At 37.0% G+C, this 21,655-nt stretch overlaps 1 protein-coding gene across 3 annotated transcripts in view; it reads left to right on the plus strand.

The window, feature by feature from the left end:
- LOC101155181 (uncharacterized) overlaps positions 1–21,655 on the plus strand; it is an 86,256-nt gene that overhangs the window by 37,036 nt on the left and 27,565 nt on the right. Inside the window, exons 19-21 of one of the 3 annotated variants that reach the window (XM_023954202.2) lie at positions 3,396–3,437; positions 8,219–8,272; positions 11,630–11,774. In XM_023954202.2, the coding sequence (XP_023809970.1) occupies positions 3,396–3,437; positions 8,219–8,272; positions 11,630–11,774 (241 nt within the window). The remainder of the gene's footprint in view (positions 1–3,395; positions 3,438–8,218; positions 8,273–11,629; positions 11,775–21,655) is intronic. The other 2 variants (XM_078946537.1, XM_023954203.2) reach the window with 2 other exon arrangements.

Below are 21,655 nucleotides of genomic sequence, written 5' to 3' on the forward strand. Positions count from 1 at the left end.
CTGTATGTCTTTGTTCCTCGTCTGATCTGGCATCTGGCTCAAAACTGTACAGCTGGATAGCTCCAATAATGCTCACGATTTTTGTTGCACTATTAACTTTAGGTTGGGGTTGTGAGGGGATGTAGGCTCGAGGGAGAGAGTGTAAACAAAGAGATGATGGGTAATGGGAGCCTCACTCCATGCAGACAGTAATGCTCACCACTCAGGCAAATTTCTAATAAATTACTGGCGCTATGTTTTAAACTTATTGTTTAAACTATGTTTTAGAAAACAACTCAGGTTTTTGATTTTGGCTGAAAATGACAATCGTTAAAAGACCACTGAGAACGCTTTTAAAATAGATCACACTTTAAAAACCGTCTTATGATTTCTTTTGAAAAATCTTGCTATCCACAATGAATGAGTAAAACATCACATGACCCATACTAAGACAAATACACAATATGCAGCTTGAAAAAAGTTTTATTTGAAAAAAGCACCACATACAAAAACATTGTTTCCAAAAAGCACAACAAAAGCTACACGATTATGTTTTTTTCTTTCACACGGTTCATTTGAAAATTGTTCGTCATATGGTCTGTAATAAATGTAACAAATTCTTCGACACAGAATACAAGGAAATGATCATTAAAATAAAAATGTTCCACCCGACAAATCATTTATAATGCTATTAGGGATTTTTTGAAAATGGGAATTTCCATATCTGTTCCAAAGCAAACAATCATACCAATCTGGTAGATAAAAGATAAAGCCAGCAAAGAGAAAATGTCCCATCGTTGTCCTCCACCATGCTCTCCTTTAGGAAGTCACTATTTGGTGCTTTGAATTCTGGGAGAAACTTTATTGAGAGTCATTTTTAAAATCTACACCGAACAGTTGCTTGAATTCATGTCTCAGGTTTAATATTATTTTTGAGGAGTCACTCCCATTTAATTCAATGACTGTTGAGTTGACACTAAATTTTCAACACACAACACCAACAGTGAAATTTGAACACTTTTTAATATGCTTTGTAGGATTTTAACCTCAACACCTAACATTTCCCAGACCGGGTTTAGATTGCTTCAAAGTTATTCAGTCTACAACTTTAATTTGCTCCTTCTGCTTTTCCTGATGAATCTTCAACTATAGACTTTCTTTTTTTATATATATTGCAAGATGGAGCAACCCTCTGGGGTGACTATGTTTTGGTCAAACACTACATTCATTAGCTTTAACTTTTTAAACATGCAATTGTTCTCTAATTAGTAGGATGCAAATAATTTCCGTTTGATGTACAATATAGTAATACTTTGAAAGCAACTGTGTTCATTTTTGCATAATTTTGTTGCTTCTTCCTCTCAGTTCAAAAGAAGCGAGTCTGAGTTTTGAAAAGCCTGTTTGAAATAAAATTATGCGCCCCATTTTCTCTCTGTTGTTAGTGATAACATTAATGAATTAACATTTTAAACAATCCGTCTTTATTGTTTTGCTGCTGCTTATTTTTATCTCAATTAGGCTTTAATAGATCATTTTTCCTAACACACAGATCGTATTCTCCCCACTTTGTTCCCTACACAACAACAGATTAATTACATACGTGAGCAATGATCAAAAACAAGATAGTCAAATTGCAACAGTAAGTTGAGAATTGAAATGTTGATGCAATGCATCAGAGTATGTAGATTACAAATTAATCATCCACTGACTGTTTTTCTCTAGCTTTTGTTTGTTTACATATGTGAGTCTATATTTTAAAAAGACTGAGTGTAACATTGCAGCATTTTTAGAATTATTACCACATTAACTGGCTTTTGAAATTTAACAGTACATAACATGTATTGTTCTGTCTATAAAGGTCATATTTTATCCAGCTTTTGTAGAAGCCAAAATGAGAACAAAGTATGTAGATCTGAAATGTATCATGACAAGGTTTTGCAGAATTGATGTTTGCGTCTGTGTTTTTGTCCAGAGAAGGTTTGAACAAAAGAAAAAGAAATAAGCAATATTTATTTTTTGTCCTGAATTCTTTCACAATCTAAAATCAGTGTCAGTTTTCTTTTTTTGCTTTACCATTTATTGTTACTTAATACAAGTCAGTGGTCAATGGAAGGTTTGGTTTAAAGAGGATCGATGTCCTGAGACGTCACCTGACAAAGCTGTAAACGGACATTTCAATCCTTTTGGGACAACAACAGCTGGTTTAAAGTGAATAGACAGTTGCTGGGGCTAGAGGTCATCATCGTTAGACACTGTCGCCTTGTCACTCTGGTTGAGCCCCCAAATCACGTTGTCAATGGTGATGCATTGAGACTTCCCTCTGGCAAAAATTGGTTGCTCCAAACTCAGGTTGATTGATGCATTGACCAGTTTGTGTCTGCCTGTTGTCAGGATGTGTCCTTACATCCATTTAAAGATGGAGCAGGACTGGCAAAGAAAAGGAAGTGATGCTCTTTAAAAAGTTTTTCTGTGTGTGTGTGTTAGCTCAACCTACATTGGTATGCAGTTTTCTATCAAAACATCTGCTGTGTCTATCAGCCTTGAAATTTATAGGATTTTAACAGCCTTTTCATTTCTCTGGATCCATCTGTAGTAGTACAGTTCAATCAGGGTTTTGAGAATGTTGTTCCCACTGTTTCCACTGAGGTCACAGTATTACATTAGGGCCTGAAGGTGAATGCACAGCTTGTACATTCAGCTGATGCCACAATGGATTTGAATGAAAAATACCTTTTTTTTTTCTCTGACCAAAAGTGCAGCCTTTGTGGATCCAAGGGCATGGCGTTCTTGTGCCCTGGGTACTAGCCATGAGTTTTGTGAACATGAAATATCTTCTTTTATGTGTCATTCTTTTTCATCATGTCCCCTCTGTCTCTCTCTTTCTCTGCATTCCTTCAATAGTTTTCCTTGACAGTTTTGTCTGGGATAGATTAGTTTATTTGTATGCTTCCAAAAAGTGCCTTTCTTTGCTCATTTATGGCTGATTGTTTAGAGTTTGCGTGATGAGTATTTGCGTCAGTATCTGTGTTTACTTGTTAATGCTTAGACATGCACTTGCATATGTGGTTTTACTGTGAGCACAATTAAAAACTTGATATTATCCCTTTTCAATAAAGCCATGTGCAACCTTGGATTTGCCCCTTCAATTATGTATTGAGACCTAGAATGAGGGACACAAACACTGCCGACATAGCAAACAAAGTTGAGTCTTACAGAGTCCACGGTTCAGCCTGGTTGTTTTGGTTCTAGTTTGTGCTCTAAAGATTGGGTACAAGTTAGCTTACTCCGTTTATTGACTTTTTTATGATATCACACTTATGTATTTATATTTTTTATACAATAAGATGAGAGAGAAAACAACAGTAACAACTTAGTCCTCTGTCCCTCTCTACCTTCCTCTCTTTGTCTGTTTGCAGGGTCTGTTCATCTTTCTGATATATGGGGTGTACAACACAGAGGTAAGTCTGCATTGTGTCTCAAGGCTGTCGGAGTGAATGAGAGAAATGACAAGTTTCTGATGGGCTCCTTGCTTAAATGCTGGGTGGGTGGGGTGTGACAGAGTGTATATGCCCCATGAACGTGTCTGAGGATGAGTAGAACGATAGGAGGGGACATCGTTTCCACGCAAGCGTCCCACTGCCCTTCATGCTTGGACTAACTTATATGCATCCGAGTCCGACCATTTAACACTGACACGCTGCGGTTCTCAGCCACTCATTCCTCACCCACATTGGATAATATTTCACTGCCTCTTTAAGTTTTTAAACTCACGGCCCTCAATTTAGCATTCTGACAAAGGTGCTGGCCGGGGCTTTGCAGAGCTGTGGGCTGTATTCACTGCAGGATGGGAAAAAAAGCTAAAATAATATGCAACAAACAATGTGCACTGAGGGAGTGAGAAGATATCATATCCAGATGATGTGTTATTACCATTTATATGCGCCTTAGCTGTATGGGGGTGGAAAAGTGTAGAGACAGAGGGATGCCATTTAATGGATGATACTCAAGTCATGAAAATCATTCATGATCAAACAGGAGTCTTATTCTATGTAAATGAGAATAACTCAAAATGTGAATAGGTGAGACTTTAACTAAGCACTTCTTCTTTACATGTAAATCCATTTTCCTTTCCACATGTCCTTTATGGCAAACTTGAAAAAGAAATTAAACCCTGCTTTGTTGCATTGTTAAATTCTTCAAAATGGAATTTTATCACAGGACTATGATTTCATAGTATTGGATTATGGAAAAAACTAAGTCAATTTCCCTGTAATTGCAATTTAGTACAAGTAAATCTGACACCCCATCTGTGGCTTTATGAGGAAAGATTTTCTTTGGAATACACCAGATTACCAATTTCACTCCTTTTTATTGCTTGTCTAATTTTGTTTTACCATCATAAACCTCCTCCTGACTATTTAAAAGTATGTCCCTTACAATTTTTGTATTTCTTATCCTTTTTATTTGCCTTTTTTCTCTTTCACGTCTCCAAAGGCTTTTCTCCAAAGCCTGAAAAGCTGTCCCTGAGTCAGAAGCAGCGCTCTGACAATGCAGAGCTGGGGAAGGCTGACCTTTCACACTGTAAAATAAATCAACACTTCATTCTTGCTTAAGTGGCTTTTTTAGTGCTTGGGAATTAATTTTCTTACACTCAAGCCGTCCTTGACCCTGAGGGTTTCATACTTTGAGTTCATGTTTCAATTTTCAAAAGGGCTGCACTTTTGTGTAGGGACTTTGATAAAAATAAATATCTGCATTATTCACATCTACCCATCTTTTTCTCTATCTGAACCTTCATCACCTTTGCAAGGGACTCCTTTTGTTCTTTTTGGTTTTGCTTTTCTGTTACGATGCTTTATTTTTTCTTCTTTTTAATCTCCCATCAAGCGTGAACTAGTGGCTTCTGGGTTAAAGCTTTCAAAAAAGGTTCGACAAAAATGAATTTTCATAAAAGGACTGAAAATCCTATTAGCTTTTTGCTTGTATTTAAAGTGACATTAAGAAAAATGTCAGACAGTGAGATTCATTTTCTTCCCAATGACTAAACGTTGTTTTTGTTTTGTTTTCTTTATGGCGTCTATTCATTCATTTTCTTCTTCAAAAATGTCTATAAAACAAAAGCGATGTTCCACAGGGTTAATATCTCCAATTGCATATGTGTTCAAGTTTTAATTTACATGTAGGTGCTTAAAATAGAGCAAATGAAACATTTTAATACATTTATTTTTTATTTCAAAGCCTGAAAATTAAACTTTAGTCAAGTGAGTGATCCACACTAATCCACTGAGCCTACTGTACAGCAAGCTTGTGGCAGAAAAAGTTCAGTTCCTTTATTTTAAAGTATTTTGATTGTGTCTTAGGAAGACAGAAACACATGATTTATGTTTGTCATAACTTTACTTTCAGTTATCCCATTAGCGCAAATAGGTCTTTAACCATAAAGTAGAAAATGTACTTTGACATGCACAAAGAAGCTGGTAAATTAACCAGTCTCTGAAAGTCAGAAGCTTTTCAATTTATTAGGGTGATTTTAAGACTGAAATAATTATGAAGTCAAAGTAAAGATACTGCGGGTTTCCATCTATTACATTCAAAATACAGTGTTTAATTGCTAATTACTAGGCAGCTTTTTCAACTAATTTGTTGCAATTAGCTTTTCCTTGGTGGTCACCTTGTAATCCTCCACTTTGATGACCTTTTATTGCATCAATTCCAAGGATGTCGGCAGGTGTTGTCAGGTGTGCTGCTTTCATATGGTAATGGCTTTGCACAACATTAACACAGTTAACCGTGTTTCAAATCATGTTGAAACCTTGAATACACGTAAAATCCCTTAAACACATAACAAGCATCCAAAACAATGCCTTTCCCCTCATTGTCAAATGATTAATTAAGTTGTGTCATGTAAATGCCTCAGCTTATTGGCTGCTTTTAAAAGCAGTGAATCCGATGTGTTGTTTTCCCTTTTTCAACAATGCTCTGTGATTTTATTTCACTGTACAAGGTTGGAGGGCTTTCTTAGGTTGTTGTCATAAATAAAAGTTTTCAGAGACACTGCACAAGCACTGTTGATTTTGAACCAACAAAATGCTCTGACTGATTATGTTTCCCCCTGTACACGTCTCTGTTTATAACATGTCTCTTTGAGTGCATGTGTGCGCACATTCTGTTGTGCGCTACACACAACGTTGTGTCATAATTTATGACACAATGCGACTTAATGAAGCCATAAGCTATAATGCATATTCACTAACACAGTGGGCCGGGCGGGGAAGGGCTGCAGTGATGAGTGCCCAGGCGTTACAAATTTACAGTTAGTGCTGACAATTTGCATAAGCAAATAAACTGACACAGACATGCAGAGCTCATACAGGTAAATGCCAGGAGCTTTATGAGGTAGATACAAGTCCAACACCCAGGGAATGTAATCCAGCTACTTTTTTTTTTGTTATCTTCTCCTAAAAAAAAGAACACATATTTTTTACTTACAGCTTTAAATGTTTACATTATAAATACTATTTATAAATGCTGTGCTAATATGCATATTCAGTAATATGGAAATATACGGTTTTTAACCCCTTCTTGCCTGACCATATTTCCAATTAGTTCAAACATATAATCTTTTTTTGGAGTGGAGTCCTAAATGAAATGGTATTTTGCTAATTGGCAACATATAAAGTGAATGGGGTGATTTTGCATTGAAAATTAATTCATATTGAATAAAAATATTCAGTATTTTTACGAAAATGTTCAATATTTAAAATTACTATTGAATCACGATATTAACCAAATAAGGCATTCTAACTTTAACTTCTAACATTCTAACTTATACTTATAATTTAACACACAAACAGAGCACTTCTGTGAAATAGCTTTAACAGTCAAATAAAAATAGTGCAACTGTCAACTAGAAAAAATAGTTGATTATTAAATTAGTCATGTGAGACAGTTTGGTAACTGTAATTTTAGTATCTTTAGAACGATTGCACCTTTTTGATTATATGTAAATCTCCATTAAAAGTTCCTTAAACGTAAGTACTTTCTATTAAAATTCTTGTTGTAGCATGAATGTTATAATAGGAAGATTATATCAATTGAACAATAAATTAGTTTGGGTTGTTTTCGAGAGGTTATGGGTTAATTTTTTTATTTAAATCACTTTTTCCCAGAACTTGCACTTTGTAGACGGTACCTTGGCAGCCGTCTCACATGCCGTCTCTGTCGGCAGCACTGAAAGAGCCATTATCATTAGTAAGAAAGAAAAAATCCAATCTTATTCTGAAAGGCCTTTGTGGGTCGCTGTTTGAGTTAAGACAAAATGCAACACACACTTACTATCTGTTTGAAACATTTAGTAAAATAGTTACTAAGCCCCGTGGTCTGAATCTGTGAATATCTCACTAACTTGACCAAACTGTTTTTGTTTGCCTCCTGCTCAAACTAGTGTTGTATTCTGCTGTTCTTTACAGGAATAAAATGTTGTGATTTGTTGATGATATGCAGACTTCTGGTAGAGTATTAATCTGTTAAAATAATCTTGGCATGTATCGCTGATCATAATAGGAATAAAAAAAAATCAGATTCCTGATCGGCATACAACATCCAATTCTGAACAAGTCTAAAATAATGGTATCTGGCCCAATTTCTGATCACTTGGTTGGATCGGGACAATCCCTAGTAGATGTAGAGAGAAAACTTTATCATTTTAAAAACTCCATGCTACCTTTTTGCTTTTGGCTGCATTAGAATTGTTCGCCATATTTGACTTTCACAAACTAAATAAAATAAAATAAAAATCATTGCAAACGCACCCTTTGCTGACGTGGTTGATGTTGCTCTGTATCTCTGCGACATCTTGTATGTCTTAAATAAAGGTGTGTGGTACACAGTTTCATCTCAAGTGTAAAAATGTAATCTGTTCTGCTAGGGCAGTCCCTTCTTCTTCAATAGCCCCATTTGTTGGTCCCAGCGCTTTATGTTGACAGATGATAGCTTGAAGTCATCTCCGTAGTTTGCCGGTTCTGTGTGTCACTCTCAAGTTCCATTAGCTATCTACTTAAACATCCCGACACACATGCATTGTTCTCACCCCAGTGTGTGTTTTCATGCTAACCATCCAATAATGCAATGTCACTTCCATGTTGTTGTCTCTCTTTTGTGATCTTGCTTTGTTTTATATGGAATTTTATCGAATCTTGTTTTACTTACAATTTTTTCCCCGTCTTTCTTTGGTCTCCAGGTTCGAAGCACGGTCAACAGGATGAAGGAGAGAAGAAAAGCGCTTAATTTTTCTGTATGGAGTTTTTCACATGTTTTTGGATGTGTGTGCACAAGAGGAAAAAATCCTCTGCTATAACCAATTCATTTTCCCTCACAGATATTACTTCCCATGAGAGAGAGAGAAAAAAAATCCCTGCTACTGCAGTCAGTACCAATGAAAGCTGGCCACAAAGCAGCACTGAAGAAGCCCCTGACTAGTCAACAGTCCATGTTAGATGCCCTTATACATCAAACATAGACCCTCCATAATAGCCCACCCCACACACCACCCTCTCCCCTTTTTTTCACTCTCCCCAATGCAGTACCTTCATACAAGCAATGTCAAGCTGTGGTGTGGGTTACAAGTTTCTAATCCAGGACAAACTGTCCCCTGACATTAAAGTGTCAGAACAGTATTTATGTTTTGTTGGATGCTGCTGTTTGGGTGAAGCTCTGGGATGCTGCAAATGCGTGTGTATTTGTGTGTGTGCGCGTGTGCTCATGTGAACTATAAGATTGTAGTCCGTTTAAAAGTACTTAAAAGAACATGACGCACACGCTCATACAATTATAAAACTTGAGGAACACCTTGACAAACATCCACTCATCACTCCGCAGTCTGGATGGTCTAGCAGCAGCACCCTCAATCACATGCACACGCACAAAATGATTCAAGTCAGGTTGTTGTGTCACGCTTAATGGCCAGCAATACTTTGTCCTGGTCCTCCTACTGAACCCTGACCCCTTCATATATACTTTAAACCCCCCTCAACAAGCCATTTCTAAGAGGAAGATTGATTTTTAAAATTCAGCATGGCACCACTACTTCCCTTTGACCCTCCCCGCCCAGGGATGGACAATATGAGGATGGGAGGAAATAAATAAATAGATTAGATAATGTGAATGTGTGTGTGTGTGTGTGTCTGTGTTGGCGGGGGCTGCACGACACCAGGTGCAAACTGATATATTAGGTGTTCATGTTATCAGTGAGGGACTCCATTTAGTACCCTTTTTACTGCTTCCTCTCTCCTCTCGTGGTGGCAATTTTCCAGTCTGACCGCGTTCTGCTACCAGAATGCTTTTTTTTTTTTTTTTAGCCATCACCACCGTCTGACGGTTTTTAGCTAATGCTTTTTGTGCCATAAATCCCTCTTGAAATACTGGATCTACCAGTTCTTTGGTTAGATAGGAGACATTTGGCTATAGATGACCGCACATGCCCCTATATCCTCTTGTTGTAAAACATAGGATTGGATATTGTGTGTTTCCAGGTGAGGGGTAAAGAGGCTCTTGCGATGTTACTGCATATAGGTTCATCTGAAGACCAATTGCACATGTCAGAGATAAAGGCCTTTTTCCTATTTTATGTGGTAAAAAATGTACTGGAATTATTGCCTTTAACTGGTTATTTAAATAAAAAAAAATGTTCTTCTCTTTTATTATTATTTTTTTTACTAACCTAAATAAGTAAGACTAAGCTGAAAAATAGTCCACTTGTGACATATATAAATTTCGCACAGAAGTATCACTCATCAGTAAAATTTAGGACACAAGTAAATGTAAGTATCACTTCAGATATAAAACCAAGAAATGTCTTTTTAAGCATCTGAAATAGTTTCCACCAAACCTGATCACACGTTCTACCTTTTTTAATTCACATCACCACAGACCTCTTTAAACCTCTTCCTCGCTTTGCTTCTCTGCATAAGTGAGAATCTCATGTTCTTATGGTTGTATATCACATACACACTTATGCATGTGTTGCCACCTTTAGCAGCATGGCTGGCCCCATTCGATACCACACACCTTTTGACCCACCCTGACCTCCTCCTTGTACCCACACAGCCAGATTGCTTTGTAAAATAAAGCTGTCAGTTGCAGCACCCAAATAAAATACACCCCCTCTTCTCAGTACTTCATGCCCCTGACACGACTGAAATATAGATATAAATTGGAAGCGGATTAGTTTTTTTGATCTTAATTCAAGTTTTGACAAGATATAGGAAGCTACACGAAGGAGCCGTTTGAAAGCTATCGGCTCACAAGAGCAAGGAAAAAAAGGGCTCAAATTTGATTTTCAAGCGACAGCCAGGAGTTGATGTTTTAGTGTTTATTTGTGAAAAATTGGTTGCTTGTTGTTTGGCATTATCGACAAAACAAAAAAAAGCACCATTTATTTTTGTTGATGGGGCTGCCAACTGCAAGGAGTTATCGCTACATGTAGCTTGACGTGTATTTATCACTTTCCAATTGGCTCCTGTGCGCTAAAGCCAGAAATACAAACACGCAGAGCTATAATAACAGGCTGTGAATGTTAGCCAAATAAAGTGTAGATTCTTGATAGAAACAAAACTGAAACTCTGGATTCGCTTTAATTTGTTGAACAGTCTAGCAAACAAAGGCCTTTTTGACATCTAGTTCTGCTTGGATGGTGACTGTGCTGTTTGAAACACCGGGCCTTTTTATATATATGTATATATATATAATATTTTAATTTCTTTTGCTTTTGATTAAAGCGCAAACACGTTCCTTTCTAACTAAAATGCATCTTGTGTCCATTAATATCTTCCTGCTGCAGCAGATTTACTTGAAGTCAAACGTTTCATTTTCTATGACATAACACGATCAATGACTTTGGAGCACTGTCCTCCTGTTTTTTCCTTTTACTGTTGAATATAAACAGAAGAACGTTGGTGTAGAAAAAATATATCTACATTTTAATGTAATTATATACATTAGTACGCTATTCTGTGCAGCAAAAGATAAGAATATGGGCTTTAAGCTTCTTCTAACAATAACAAATAATAAACCACTTTGACAGAAAATTAAACCTTTTACTATCATTTTGATCAGTTATCAGAACTTTTATAAATATAAAAACAAAGCAACTCAGCAGTGGTGTGAGGCTTCTTCAAAGCCAAAGAGCCACAATGGAGGAATGAAAGAGCTGCATGTAGCTCCAAGCCTTGCAGACCCCTGCGTTGGGCGTAAAGGTGATATTCAGTCTGGTTTTGGCAAGCATTTTATAACAACAAAAACCCGTGTATTTTTGCCTTTAACCCTTGTGCTATCTTAGATGACCCCACCCTTACATTGATGTGTTCTTCCTACCATGAAAAAGGTGGATAAAGGTAGAAAGATTTCATGTAATCCATGGACACCAGTGAAGATCACAAATCATTGAAAAAAAAAAAGGTTCAGAGCTCTGTCTAGTGGGTCTAGATGACCCAACTCCCAATGGTAAAGTGCCTAGGATAGCACAAGGGTTACGCGTAAATATATACTTAATTGAGGTCTTAATCTTTTTTTTCTCTAACCTGATTTAAAATGATCATTTTGGTAATCTGTTTAAACTTCTAAGCCAAACCATTCTCTTTTTTTTCTCTTGTAGAACTGTGCCAGCTCTCGCCCTTCCAGCTCAGTGACCAACTCTCGTCCCGTCAGTTTTCCTCTTGGAACTACTCCAAGCCAGGAAGAGGAGACCTGCCCATGCAGCAGCACACCAAGCTTGGTAATAGAGGAAAATAAGACCAAAGGTAAGCAGTCAGTCCACATGGTGTCCATCCATTTATTTAATCAGACAATTTTCCAATCAGTATGTTAATTCTGTTAGGACAATTTTGCTAGATAACGTTAATTAGGTTAACAATCATGACTTTTCTGCAGTGATTTCTGGAAAAAGATATGGAATCAATCAGAAAACTTTTAGACCATGCCTAAAAGTTTACTTAAATGATGCTTGAACTTGATTCTTACTTTCACTCTATTTTGTTGCTAAACAATGGCTTGCAGATTTTCCAGGACTTTACAAAAGAACATTTCTGAATAAAGACTTGGGCAGTTAATGGCAAGACAACAAACAAACAAAAATCCAAAAGGTTTAGGCATTTGCCTGTTAAAATCAGTGTATCTGGTTATGTTGCCAAAATATTAGTAAGTGAAAGCCAACATCCTGTTCTTTTTCCAACACATTAGCAATGAGTCTTGGTGACTGCACCCCTAAATTCATTATTAACCCTTTAACACCGGAGCTGTTATTGTAACTCCTCGAATATTCACGCCATCAACATGGCTGATTCTGATGGGGAGAATAACTTCATATCAGCTTTTCACTGATATGCAATGCATTACTAGCATAAAGTGTTGAATAATGGAGAAAAAACGCTTTTCTCTGCAACAGAACTTATTTCATATCAGTCCTTAAAACAAGTTTTTTCCATCTTTTAGGAGTTCGGTGATTTGTAGACTTGCATCAGAATCTACTGGAATTACATTGACCCGTACATTTACACGTACATTACATTTACACCGTTGAAGAGTTATGGTAATATAAAGAGTTGCTAGATAGAAACTTAATTGAATTAAGATTTCTACTACTTAGAAGCACTTATTATAGGTGATTTATATGTTTTTTAGAAACTTGAATGTCAGCTTGTTGTGACTGTAGATGTTAAATTGAAACTGTATTTCACACCTGTATGGAATGGTCCTGAAACAAAATTCCTGAATGTACATCAAGAAAAGCACATTGTGTCTATGAGTGCAAATTTTAGTGGCAAGCATTCAAACCTGAACTTCTAAAAAAAAAAAAAAGTTTGAAAGCATTTCAAATTAACTGGTAAAAGATTTGGAAACGCAGAAAAGATCTGCTATCCACTTTTTTTTTGTGAGTGGGGGGGGGGGGGGGGGGGGACTCCGACAAAGAGGGACTGGTACCCTGGAATCAAATATAAGTTGCATCAGTTTTGGATCATTTTTTTCTGGCCTCATATTATCTGGAGAAATGTTGGAAAGTCTTTCAACAGACTATTCCCATAGCTGAAGCAGGAGGTTGACCAGAGGTTTGAATCAGGAGGTCTAACAGATTAAATGAGATTGTCTTTGTAGCCATGTTTCTCATGAAAAGGTTAACATTTTATGTGCTGGAAGGTCCATTTTGTTTAAATGAGAACAACAGTATCAGTCCCATGATGTATGAAGATTCATTTGTTTATCCTAAAGCTGTGCTTTAGAGTTGACTGAAGCTTAAAATATTTAATGTTTAAGGGAAATATGGATCCTATGGAGATGACGGGACACACTTAACCTTTATGTAGTTGCTTTTCGATTATTAAGGTTTAGCTTACTCATTTTGTAGCTTTGGTTGTTTTATTTTATAAATGCTGTTAGACTAGTGTGTTGCAGGTTAAATTAAATGGGAAAGTTTTGATTCTATCAACATAAAAGTATGTTGGCCATCTGTAACCCCACTGGTAGTTCTGCAAACCATCACAATAAGGTATTCCTAAACAGAGAGTAGCGATTGGCCTGTTGATTAAAATCAGACGTGAGAAATCTGCAGTTAAACTTAAACACTAACCAGATGCGCCAGCTTGGGTGCCGCCTCCTGACCCATGCTGCACTTAAAGGAGCTGATCCTTGGTTCACTGTGGAAAAGACTGGTGGGACCAGCTTCAAAATGGAGAAAGTGAGCAGGAGAGGTTGAGTTTTGGGTTCATGCTGTCATTCAAAACCAGACACTTGTATATTCCTGTTGATGCTGGATGTATAGTATTAGTGTAAAAGGTTGTCATCATAGAGAGAAACAAAGAAGAAGCCAAAGATTGAAAACACTGGAAGTTTGTTGCCCGCCTAGTGTATTTTTTAGGTAACAAATACAACCTTTTTCAAACGCCATTTTTTGGTCTGCTCCTGATTCACATTGATTTCAAGTTAAGCTAAATTTTCTTTATGTACAGTATGTCCTTCATCTTCAGAAATATGCCACAAGAACATGTCAAAAACACAAAAGACCCGATTTTCATCGGAGTGGGTCTTTAGTGACATTAAGGTGATACCTGATTGAAGTTTACTTCATTCTGTGTTAATTTGGGGAACAAATGTAAATATGCATATAATTATGTCCAGAAAAACAGATTTCATAACCGTATCTTTATTTCTGAGAAACTCCCTCCTTTTTCTTGTGGAAGAATACTTGTTGCCCCCATCTTGGACACAAAACCTACCCGTCATTGTTAGGATGACACTGAAAGTCTAAGGTCATCACATCGGATATACAGGACATTTAAGGTTTAGGCCAAGAAAAGCAGATTTGACCGATGTGGGTCACTGGCAGTCCTTGCCGTCCCTGTAGTAGTGGTGGTATTCACCTGGCAGCTTTTCTTCAGTAGGAGTTGAGGGTTCCGCTGTGCAAACAGGGTGGAGGACTCTTTCAGATATTTTAGGTTGCTACTCTGGTGCAGCCTTCTGCTTTCCCTGTGCATCCTGTGGTGAGCCCAGGAGTATTTCTGCCATTTTGGATTGTGTGGTTCTTTTCCCCATGTTACCCCTTTTCTATTCTCCCCCTTTGTTGTGGAGCCCCAAACATGACTCATTTTAATGCATCCCACTAGAAAGGGAAAAAAAACTACATTTGTAAGATCACTTCTACAGTCTAGGAAACCTGAGAGGTTTAGAGGGTTGTTGTGGTGGTGGCTAGCTGGGGTTTTCTGCTTTCTGTACAGGAGTGTGGTTGTGTTCACTTTCTTCCCTCCTGCCTCTGCCTCCTCCAACACTGATCCTCACATCCAGATTTAGCACAACACACCTGTCCTTACCACTTTGATGAAGCATGAATGGTGTTTTGACTTCACTGTTCTACAGTTGGGGATTTAGAAAACAGCCAAATATTTCACTTCACTTGCAGACTTGAGTTGGTGGAGTGATCGGGCTGAAACAACTTCATGACTCTCTCCAAGAAGATTGGAGTTTTGGTTGTGATGTCTTTTTTTTTAATTCACCGAAGTGAAAACTTCGGTGAATTAAAATGTTTCTCATGAAAAGTATAACATTTTATGTGCTGGAAGGTTTGAAAACTGATCCAATAGAGAAACCATTAATTGTGTTTTTGCTCAGCTGGAATTAAATAACACCAAGTCTTTTATTTTATTGGAATAGAGCTGTGAAAGAAAAGGTCCGGAACAAGATTCATGATATTTTCACCTCTTTGACTTTTTGCACCAAGCCTCCTCCAACTGTGAGTGCATGCGAGAGTATCGTATAGCGACAGTCCAGTGTGAACACCGTATGCTAAAAGCACTTTCAAGAATGCCCCTTTTGGCTCATTCTCGAACGTGCATCACATGGTGTGTACATAACTTTACAGTTAGAAGGCAAACTGTGACTAAATGTAATGTAAATGCTTCTAAGGGGTTCTGAACCAGAATCAACTCAGATATTGAATAGAGAAATGCTAATATCATGTTACATCTAAATGAGGAATCTGCGTGTACTGTGTGTTACTGCCCCTTGCTGCTGCTCCGAGCACTTTGCAGACTGATTTGCCACTTTTCCGTTCCAAATGATTTGCGTGATCCATAATATTATTGCTGTCTCTTTCGCTGCCTCTGCTCACGGTTTGTAAATTAGTCTCTGTGGCACATTTAGATGCTGAGCCGCTCTGCTCCTAAAGTCATTCAACTGAGCAAAAATGATGTTCCTGAAGGAGCACACACACAGAAATAATCAGTTGTAAAATGAGATTATTTAGTCCATTTGCCGTTTCTCGGTCTGCCAGCGACAGCGCCACAGCATGCAAATACAGATCTCAATCTTTGATTATCAGATGGAAGTCTTCTGTGGTGGCAAAGTGCTCACATAGTATCTCTGCATTAAGTGTTATGAAAATTGTGACACATTTAGTGAGCAAGTCCTGTCAGTTCACTACTACTCAACACAACCATAGACTGGAATTCATTAACAAAACCAGCGGATTTTGTCTACCTGTTAATTAAACAAAAGGAGATCAGGAATGTTTGATTTTTATGTCAAACTTTTATTTTATATATATATATATATATATATATATATATATATATATATATATATATATATATATATATATATATATATAGCTGGTTTACTAATTTTTTTCCATCTATATTTTCCACAGACACTGGTCATGCTGAGAAAATTCTCAAAAAAAGTTCAACACTTTTTTTTAGCATGAATACAAGAGAAGGACAAGTGCTTAAAGAGGAGTAGGTGGTGAGGAGGGAGAGTGGATGAATTTAAAGGGTTATGTGAGCTTTTGTGTATGCGGATGAGTGTTGCATTTTTGATGAGAATGGCCCTACACAAAACCTGGGTTGAAGGTTGCAATCTCTTGTAAATAGCAACAATACACTGGATCACCTCATGTCATTTCTTACTTCATTATGGCCTCTTATTCAGCGAGCAAAGACGGCCAAGCGGTTTTCTGTTTTTCCAAGTGGTTTATTTTGAGTCCCTAAGGTCACAGAGGTTTCTGTCTTTCTTTCTTTTCAAACATGTTTGTCGAGATAGGTGTTGCTTTATTAGTAGATAGATGATGTTTAAAAAAAACCTCCAAATTTAGTTTTGAATTAATTTAGAAAAGTTTAAATTTGGGTGCAAAAGTAGGCTAACTTGGTAAGTTATTTTCAATTTGTATTATTATTATTATTATTATTTTTTTTTTTTACCTTTTTCCAGATGATTGGAAGCAAACATTATGGACATTTATGGTTTTCACTATAGCGATCTTCCCCAGGCACCCATAGCATTGGTGTCATTTTTTGTTTGAGAACCCCACCTTGCAGAAACCATGCGCCTGCATGTTGCAGAAATCTGACACTCTTCCTCTCTTTCACGCATGTGTTGCACAGCTCTAACAAGCCTTGTAGATAGAAAACATGGCAGTGGATTGTAGCAAACATCTTCTGGAGATCACACACAGATCTTCAGTGACATCATAGGGTTGACCTCTTCTTAATTTCCTTCACCCACACACTATTACTTGTCATGCATGTTTACCTCAGTTCATTGACATGCAACAGGATTTTCGGCTCTAAAAGTGCCAAAAAAAAAAAAAAAAGTCAAATGTGTTTGCAACCTGCCCAGATCTGGTTCTGGTTACAACTTAATTTATTTACTGCTTTTCCTTAATCAGTTTCATAGGTTTTGGCTTCTGCCATCCATTATTCAAAGTAACCAGACATCTATTTTACTACTTTACCAGTAGATCAGTAGAGAAATTTGTTTTCAGTTTTTCTTTTTTTTGCAGCCCTAACATACAAATTAAATAATGTCAACTCAAGTAATAAGTAAGTGCAAGCAGTGAGCTATCGGAAAAAAACAAACCAATTTCAAAAACAGTACAGTAACCTTTCTGCAAATGTTTAAATGTGTCCTATGAGGGACAGAGTTTTAAAGCTGCTCCTTTATGCAAATGTTGGCAAGATTTTTGATTAAAAGGAACCTTAGTCTGCAGAGGAAATACTATATAAACATTTTTTTATCGTGAATTTATTTTTCTACAGTTGCATGAAATGAAAAAAGTCTTTAAGATTAAAAGTGAAAGAAGTTCACTTCAATAAGTGTTACAACTTACTGATGCTTTCTGCATCAAAGACTCAGTTATTTTAGCTTTTCAATTTTACTAAATATAACGATCAAAAAGTTCAAATATATTGTTGATATATTGAATAAATCATTTCCAGATCACTTTTTGACTCTATAAAAAGAGAAGGTAAAAAGAGTTTAATCTGCCGGGAGGTGACATCACATTGATAATTAGCAGAATCATAGTTGTTTGAGGTAAGGTGCAGATGTGTCTGACTAAGAGGTATTTGGTATCTGAAGGGCAGCTTGTGTTTAGTGTCTCCCTGATGCAAAGTGATGTGTACTAATTCTACATCTGCTCTAACTAAACAGAACTCAAGAGTTCAGCCAAGTCTCAAAAATGAGTTCCTCACAGCTTATCTTGGCCTGCCCCTTCCCAGAGCATGAATTAAGCAGCATTTTTCCAGCATCCTTTTTGCATGTTGGAGCAATGGATCTAACTAGATTGTCTTTGGGGTTTGTGTTTGTGTAGAGGGAGATTTGGCTTGGCTCCTCTGAAGATGTGTGGCCCTGAAATCTGCTCTTGTCAATTGGGCTGGAGCTTTGAAGACTTGATTGCTGCCTTTCAGTGTAAATATCTAAACAGAGAGTGGTTAAAATGTGCTATCACTTTTCCACATATTTACGTCTTTCCCTAATCTTTAAGTTTAGTTTCCTTCACTCTTACACTCACATTTGATTTGTTTATTTCTCTAAACTGCATCTATTTCAATTTATTTAAATGATATTTCTATTTATAAGGTTAAATCTGTAAATCAATAGAGTGAAAAGAGGATTTTTTTTTACCAGTCATACTGTATGTAGTATAAATGTTCATTGATACATATCTCAAAACAATTCTTCCATCATATAAAACACTTGAGCAGTTAAACTGTGTTCAGACACATTTTATTTATCATCAACAATAAAAATAAAAAAAATCCAAAGATGAAAAATTGAGCCTATTTGGTTGTTCTTAAATGTCTTTAAATGCAACTGTTTATGCATATTTGTCCAACCGCTACGAAGCGTGCCACGATTTACAAATTTGTTTTCCACAGCTGTTCTGCATAACAACACCACAATATCACGCGCAAGTGAAACTCTTCTGAGGAGAATCTATTCATAATCCAAAGAAACAACAAGGCAAATGCAATGCTGTTGTCAGATATAACAAATTGAGGAGGAAAAGAGTTGAATTTGTATCTGCTTACAGAGGTTGACTACATTATACATACTGCAGGTGCCACTGAGTGCGAGGTAATAGGATGTAAGATGGATGGCCAAGCCACATAGACTCCCATCCCTCTGGGTTATTCATCTGTTTATCTTCTTATTTATTTATTCTTTCATCCAGAGAGACCCTCACAAACTCACGATTTTCCTAGGGTGCATAATAGTTTTTTTAAAAAAAACTGTCTGAATGTTTACCAGAGTGGAAATGGAACTGAGCTTTTTTGAAGTCTGGAAGTCATTTGTTAGAAATATGTCATGCTTGCAAATATTTGGTATTGTTTGTGGCCCCACAGTTTGTGTGGTTGCTGTTAGATCAGAGATTAAAGGTTAAATATTTAAACCACAAATGGCAAAACTTGCATGTAATCTGTATTTGAGTCTCAGCATCATATTTTCTGATGTGATATCCTTTGCATATATAAATATAAAAATTAATAAAAATAGATTAAAAGTGTACAAAGAAATGCGTAATTTCATAGAAGAAAATAAATTAAAATGTTGTGGGATAAAAGAAGCAACGGGGCCTCTTCACTGTGTTTTAAAAGCCAAGTTAAAATGTGGGTTTTAAGAGAGGACTTGATGTAGACTGCCTGACATGAATTGGGAAATCGGACTAGACCATTTATGAGCTGCTGCAGCAAAAGCATGATCCCCTCTAAGTTTGAGTTTTGTTTTCAGTACTTTTAAAAGCAGTTGATGCGCATATTAACACGTCTACAAAGACTTTTCATTGGAAGCGGTCGCTCACATGCACGTTTTCGAGCCCGGTGTGAAGCATAAACCTTTTTGAACATGTGCTGCTCCGATATATAAAAATCAGTCTGAATTGATTCAAGTAACAATAGGTATGTAAAAACTAGTTGTAGTAAAAACTAAATGTATATTTAAAGGAAATGTTATTGATACAGTTAAGAAGCACTGCAGCTACACATCTCCAGGGATTTCTGTGACATGAGTCAGCAGCCACCACATGTAATTGTCAGCTAACTGCCTTTCATGTTTAACCCTGTCACCGCTCCTCTATTAAGTGTGTCATTCAAAGACCTGGCTGTGCCCTGGGGCAGGTCACCTCCCCTGGGCCAGACTGTCTCACAGTTCCACACGTCCTTCCAGGTCCTCACAGACATCACATTTTTCTGCAAAGGAGGACTTTGTCCCCTGCAGAGAATATGCGTGTTACATGTATGTTGAAAATACATCCGCCTTGAGAACAAATATTGATCTTTTTCAAATCCTGTATTGCATACGTTGTCCACTTCCACATAAGGCCGACATGCATAAATGTTCTGTAAGTGCTGTAAGTTAGTACTAAAGAATTGTGTGTGCTTCCATCATGCAACGGCAAATATATAACCTACAAACCAATATCAGCAACCCCCCCCCCCCCCATCCTAGTCCCCCCAAACATTTTTCCATCATCCTCATCTCAACAGCCCATGGCAACGACATATCCAGCTTACTACAAAGCAAAGTGGGGAAAAGGGAGAGAGGAAGGCAGCAGGGGTTGGGAGGAGGGTTAGGCTGTAGATCAGGCCAGGGAGGAAGGCGGCGCGACCAGGAGGTGACAGGGGAATAACATCCCTTTCTCCTCAATCGACAGGGACCATAACTCCTGCCTCTCCAGGGACAGATTGAGAAAGGCAATAGCCCTAGGGGCTGTGAAGCACGGACGCTTAGGAGAATTGAAAGTTAAAAGAAAAACGCAGTTTGCCAAGCCACTAGCACTGATTGAGCCAGAGGCACTGTTCAGAGCTCCTGAAATTTGTTCTTATTTTCTGTAATTTAGAGAGGCGATAGAGAGGCCCAAGTGGAATACTGTCCATGGTGATTATCAAAGAGTAAATCTCCATGGGTTGATGTTGAATATTGGTCCACAGAGTTTTCTGCAGGTACTGATCCTGCTGAATGTAAATAAAGCTCCATCTTTTTTTAAGGTTATTTTATCTGTTTCCCTTTTTAGCAGTTATTTTTCTTTCTGTGGTTGGAAAACCTAATGGCCAACTTTGACTCACACAATATTGTACCTGGCTAGTATAGGCTTTCAGCAATGCACCATGTTATAAAACATCTATTTTAGTGTCTGCTCACATGTTGATTGTGCATTAACGTAAGTCAACATTCAATTAAGGTAATGAGATTAGAGATGAGTTGGAAACTTCTGCAGCAAAATGAGTAGGAAATGTGTTGTTGGATCAGAAGAAGAATATCTATTTTGTATTTAGGTTTAAATGAGCTCAATTTCAGCGCAGTTAGTTTGAATAAAATTTAGTTCAGAAACTTTATTTTATCACTTATAACTCAGTTTAAGCGGTTTTTAAGCTTTATGCACAGTTGTAAATAAACAAATTAAAGAATAAGAACAACACGTTTTAGGAGTATAATTATTCATGCTTCTGATCAATTTTAAATGTTATTTTGATTTAACCAGCAATTTTCTTCATAAAAATAGAACAGACTCAAAAAATATATAAGCTTTTTATATTGTCTTTATGGAGCTTTAAAGATTACATTAAAGGTTATATGTATGTATATGGGCCATTGTTAGATGACTGATATTGTTATAAACATGATATTTATTAGAAAGTAGGCTATACGTTTAAAATAACAAAAATAAAAAAAGGGTCATCACTTCCTAATCTGTGGATAAAAAACCCTAGAAGTACAAAAGTAACAACAAAAAATAAAGTTTATTTTGAGTGCAAGAACTTTTCAATTGCTAGAGACCATATGACCTTGCATGAAGGTCTTGCTCACAAGTCATAAATAACATCTTTCTGACAATAGAGAAGAGTTCATGATTTTG

This window comes from Oryzias latipes, chromosome 4 (assembly GCF_053564925.1).
Source record: "Oryzias latipes strain Hd-rR chromosome 4, Olatipes_Hd-rR_3.1".
In the NCBI taxonomy this organism is placed as follows: Eukaryota; Metazoa; Chordata; class Actinopteri; order Beloniformes; family Adrianichthyidae; genus Oryzias; species Oryzias latipes.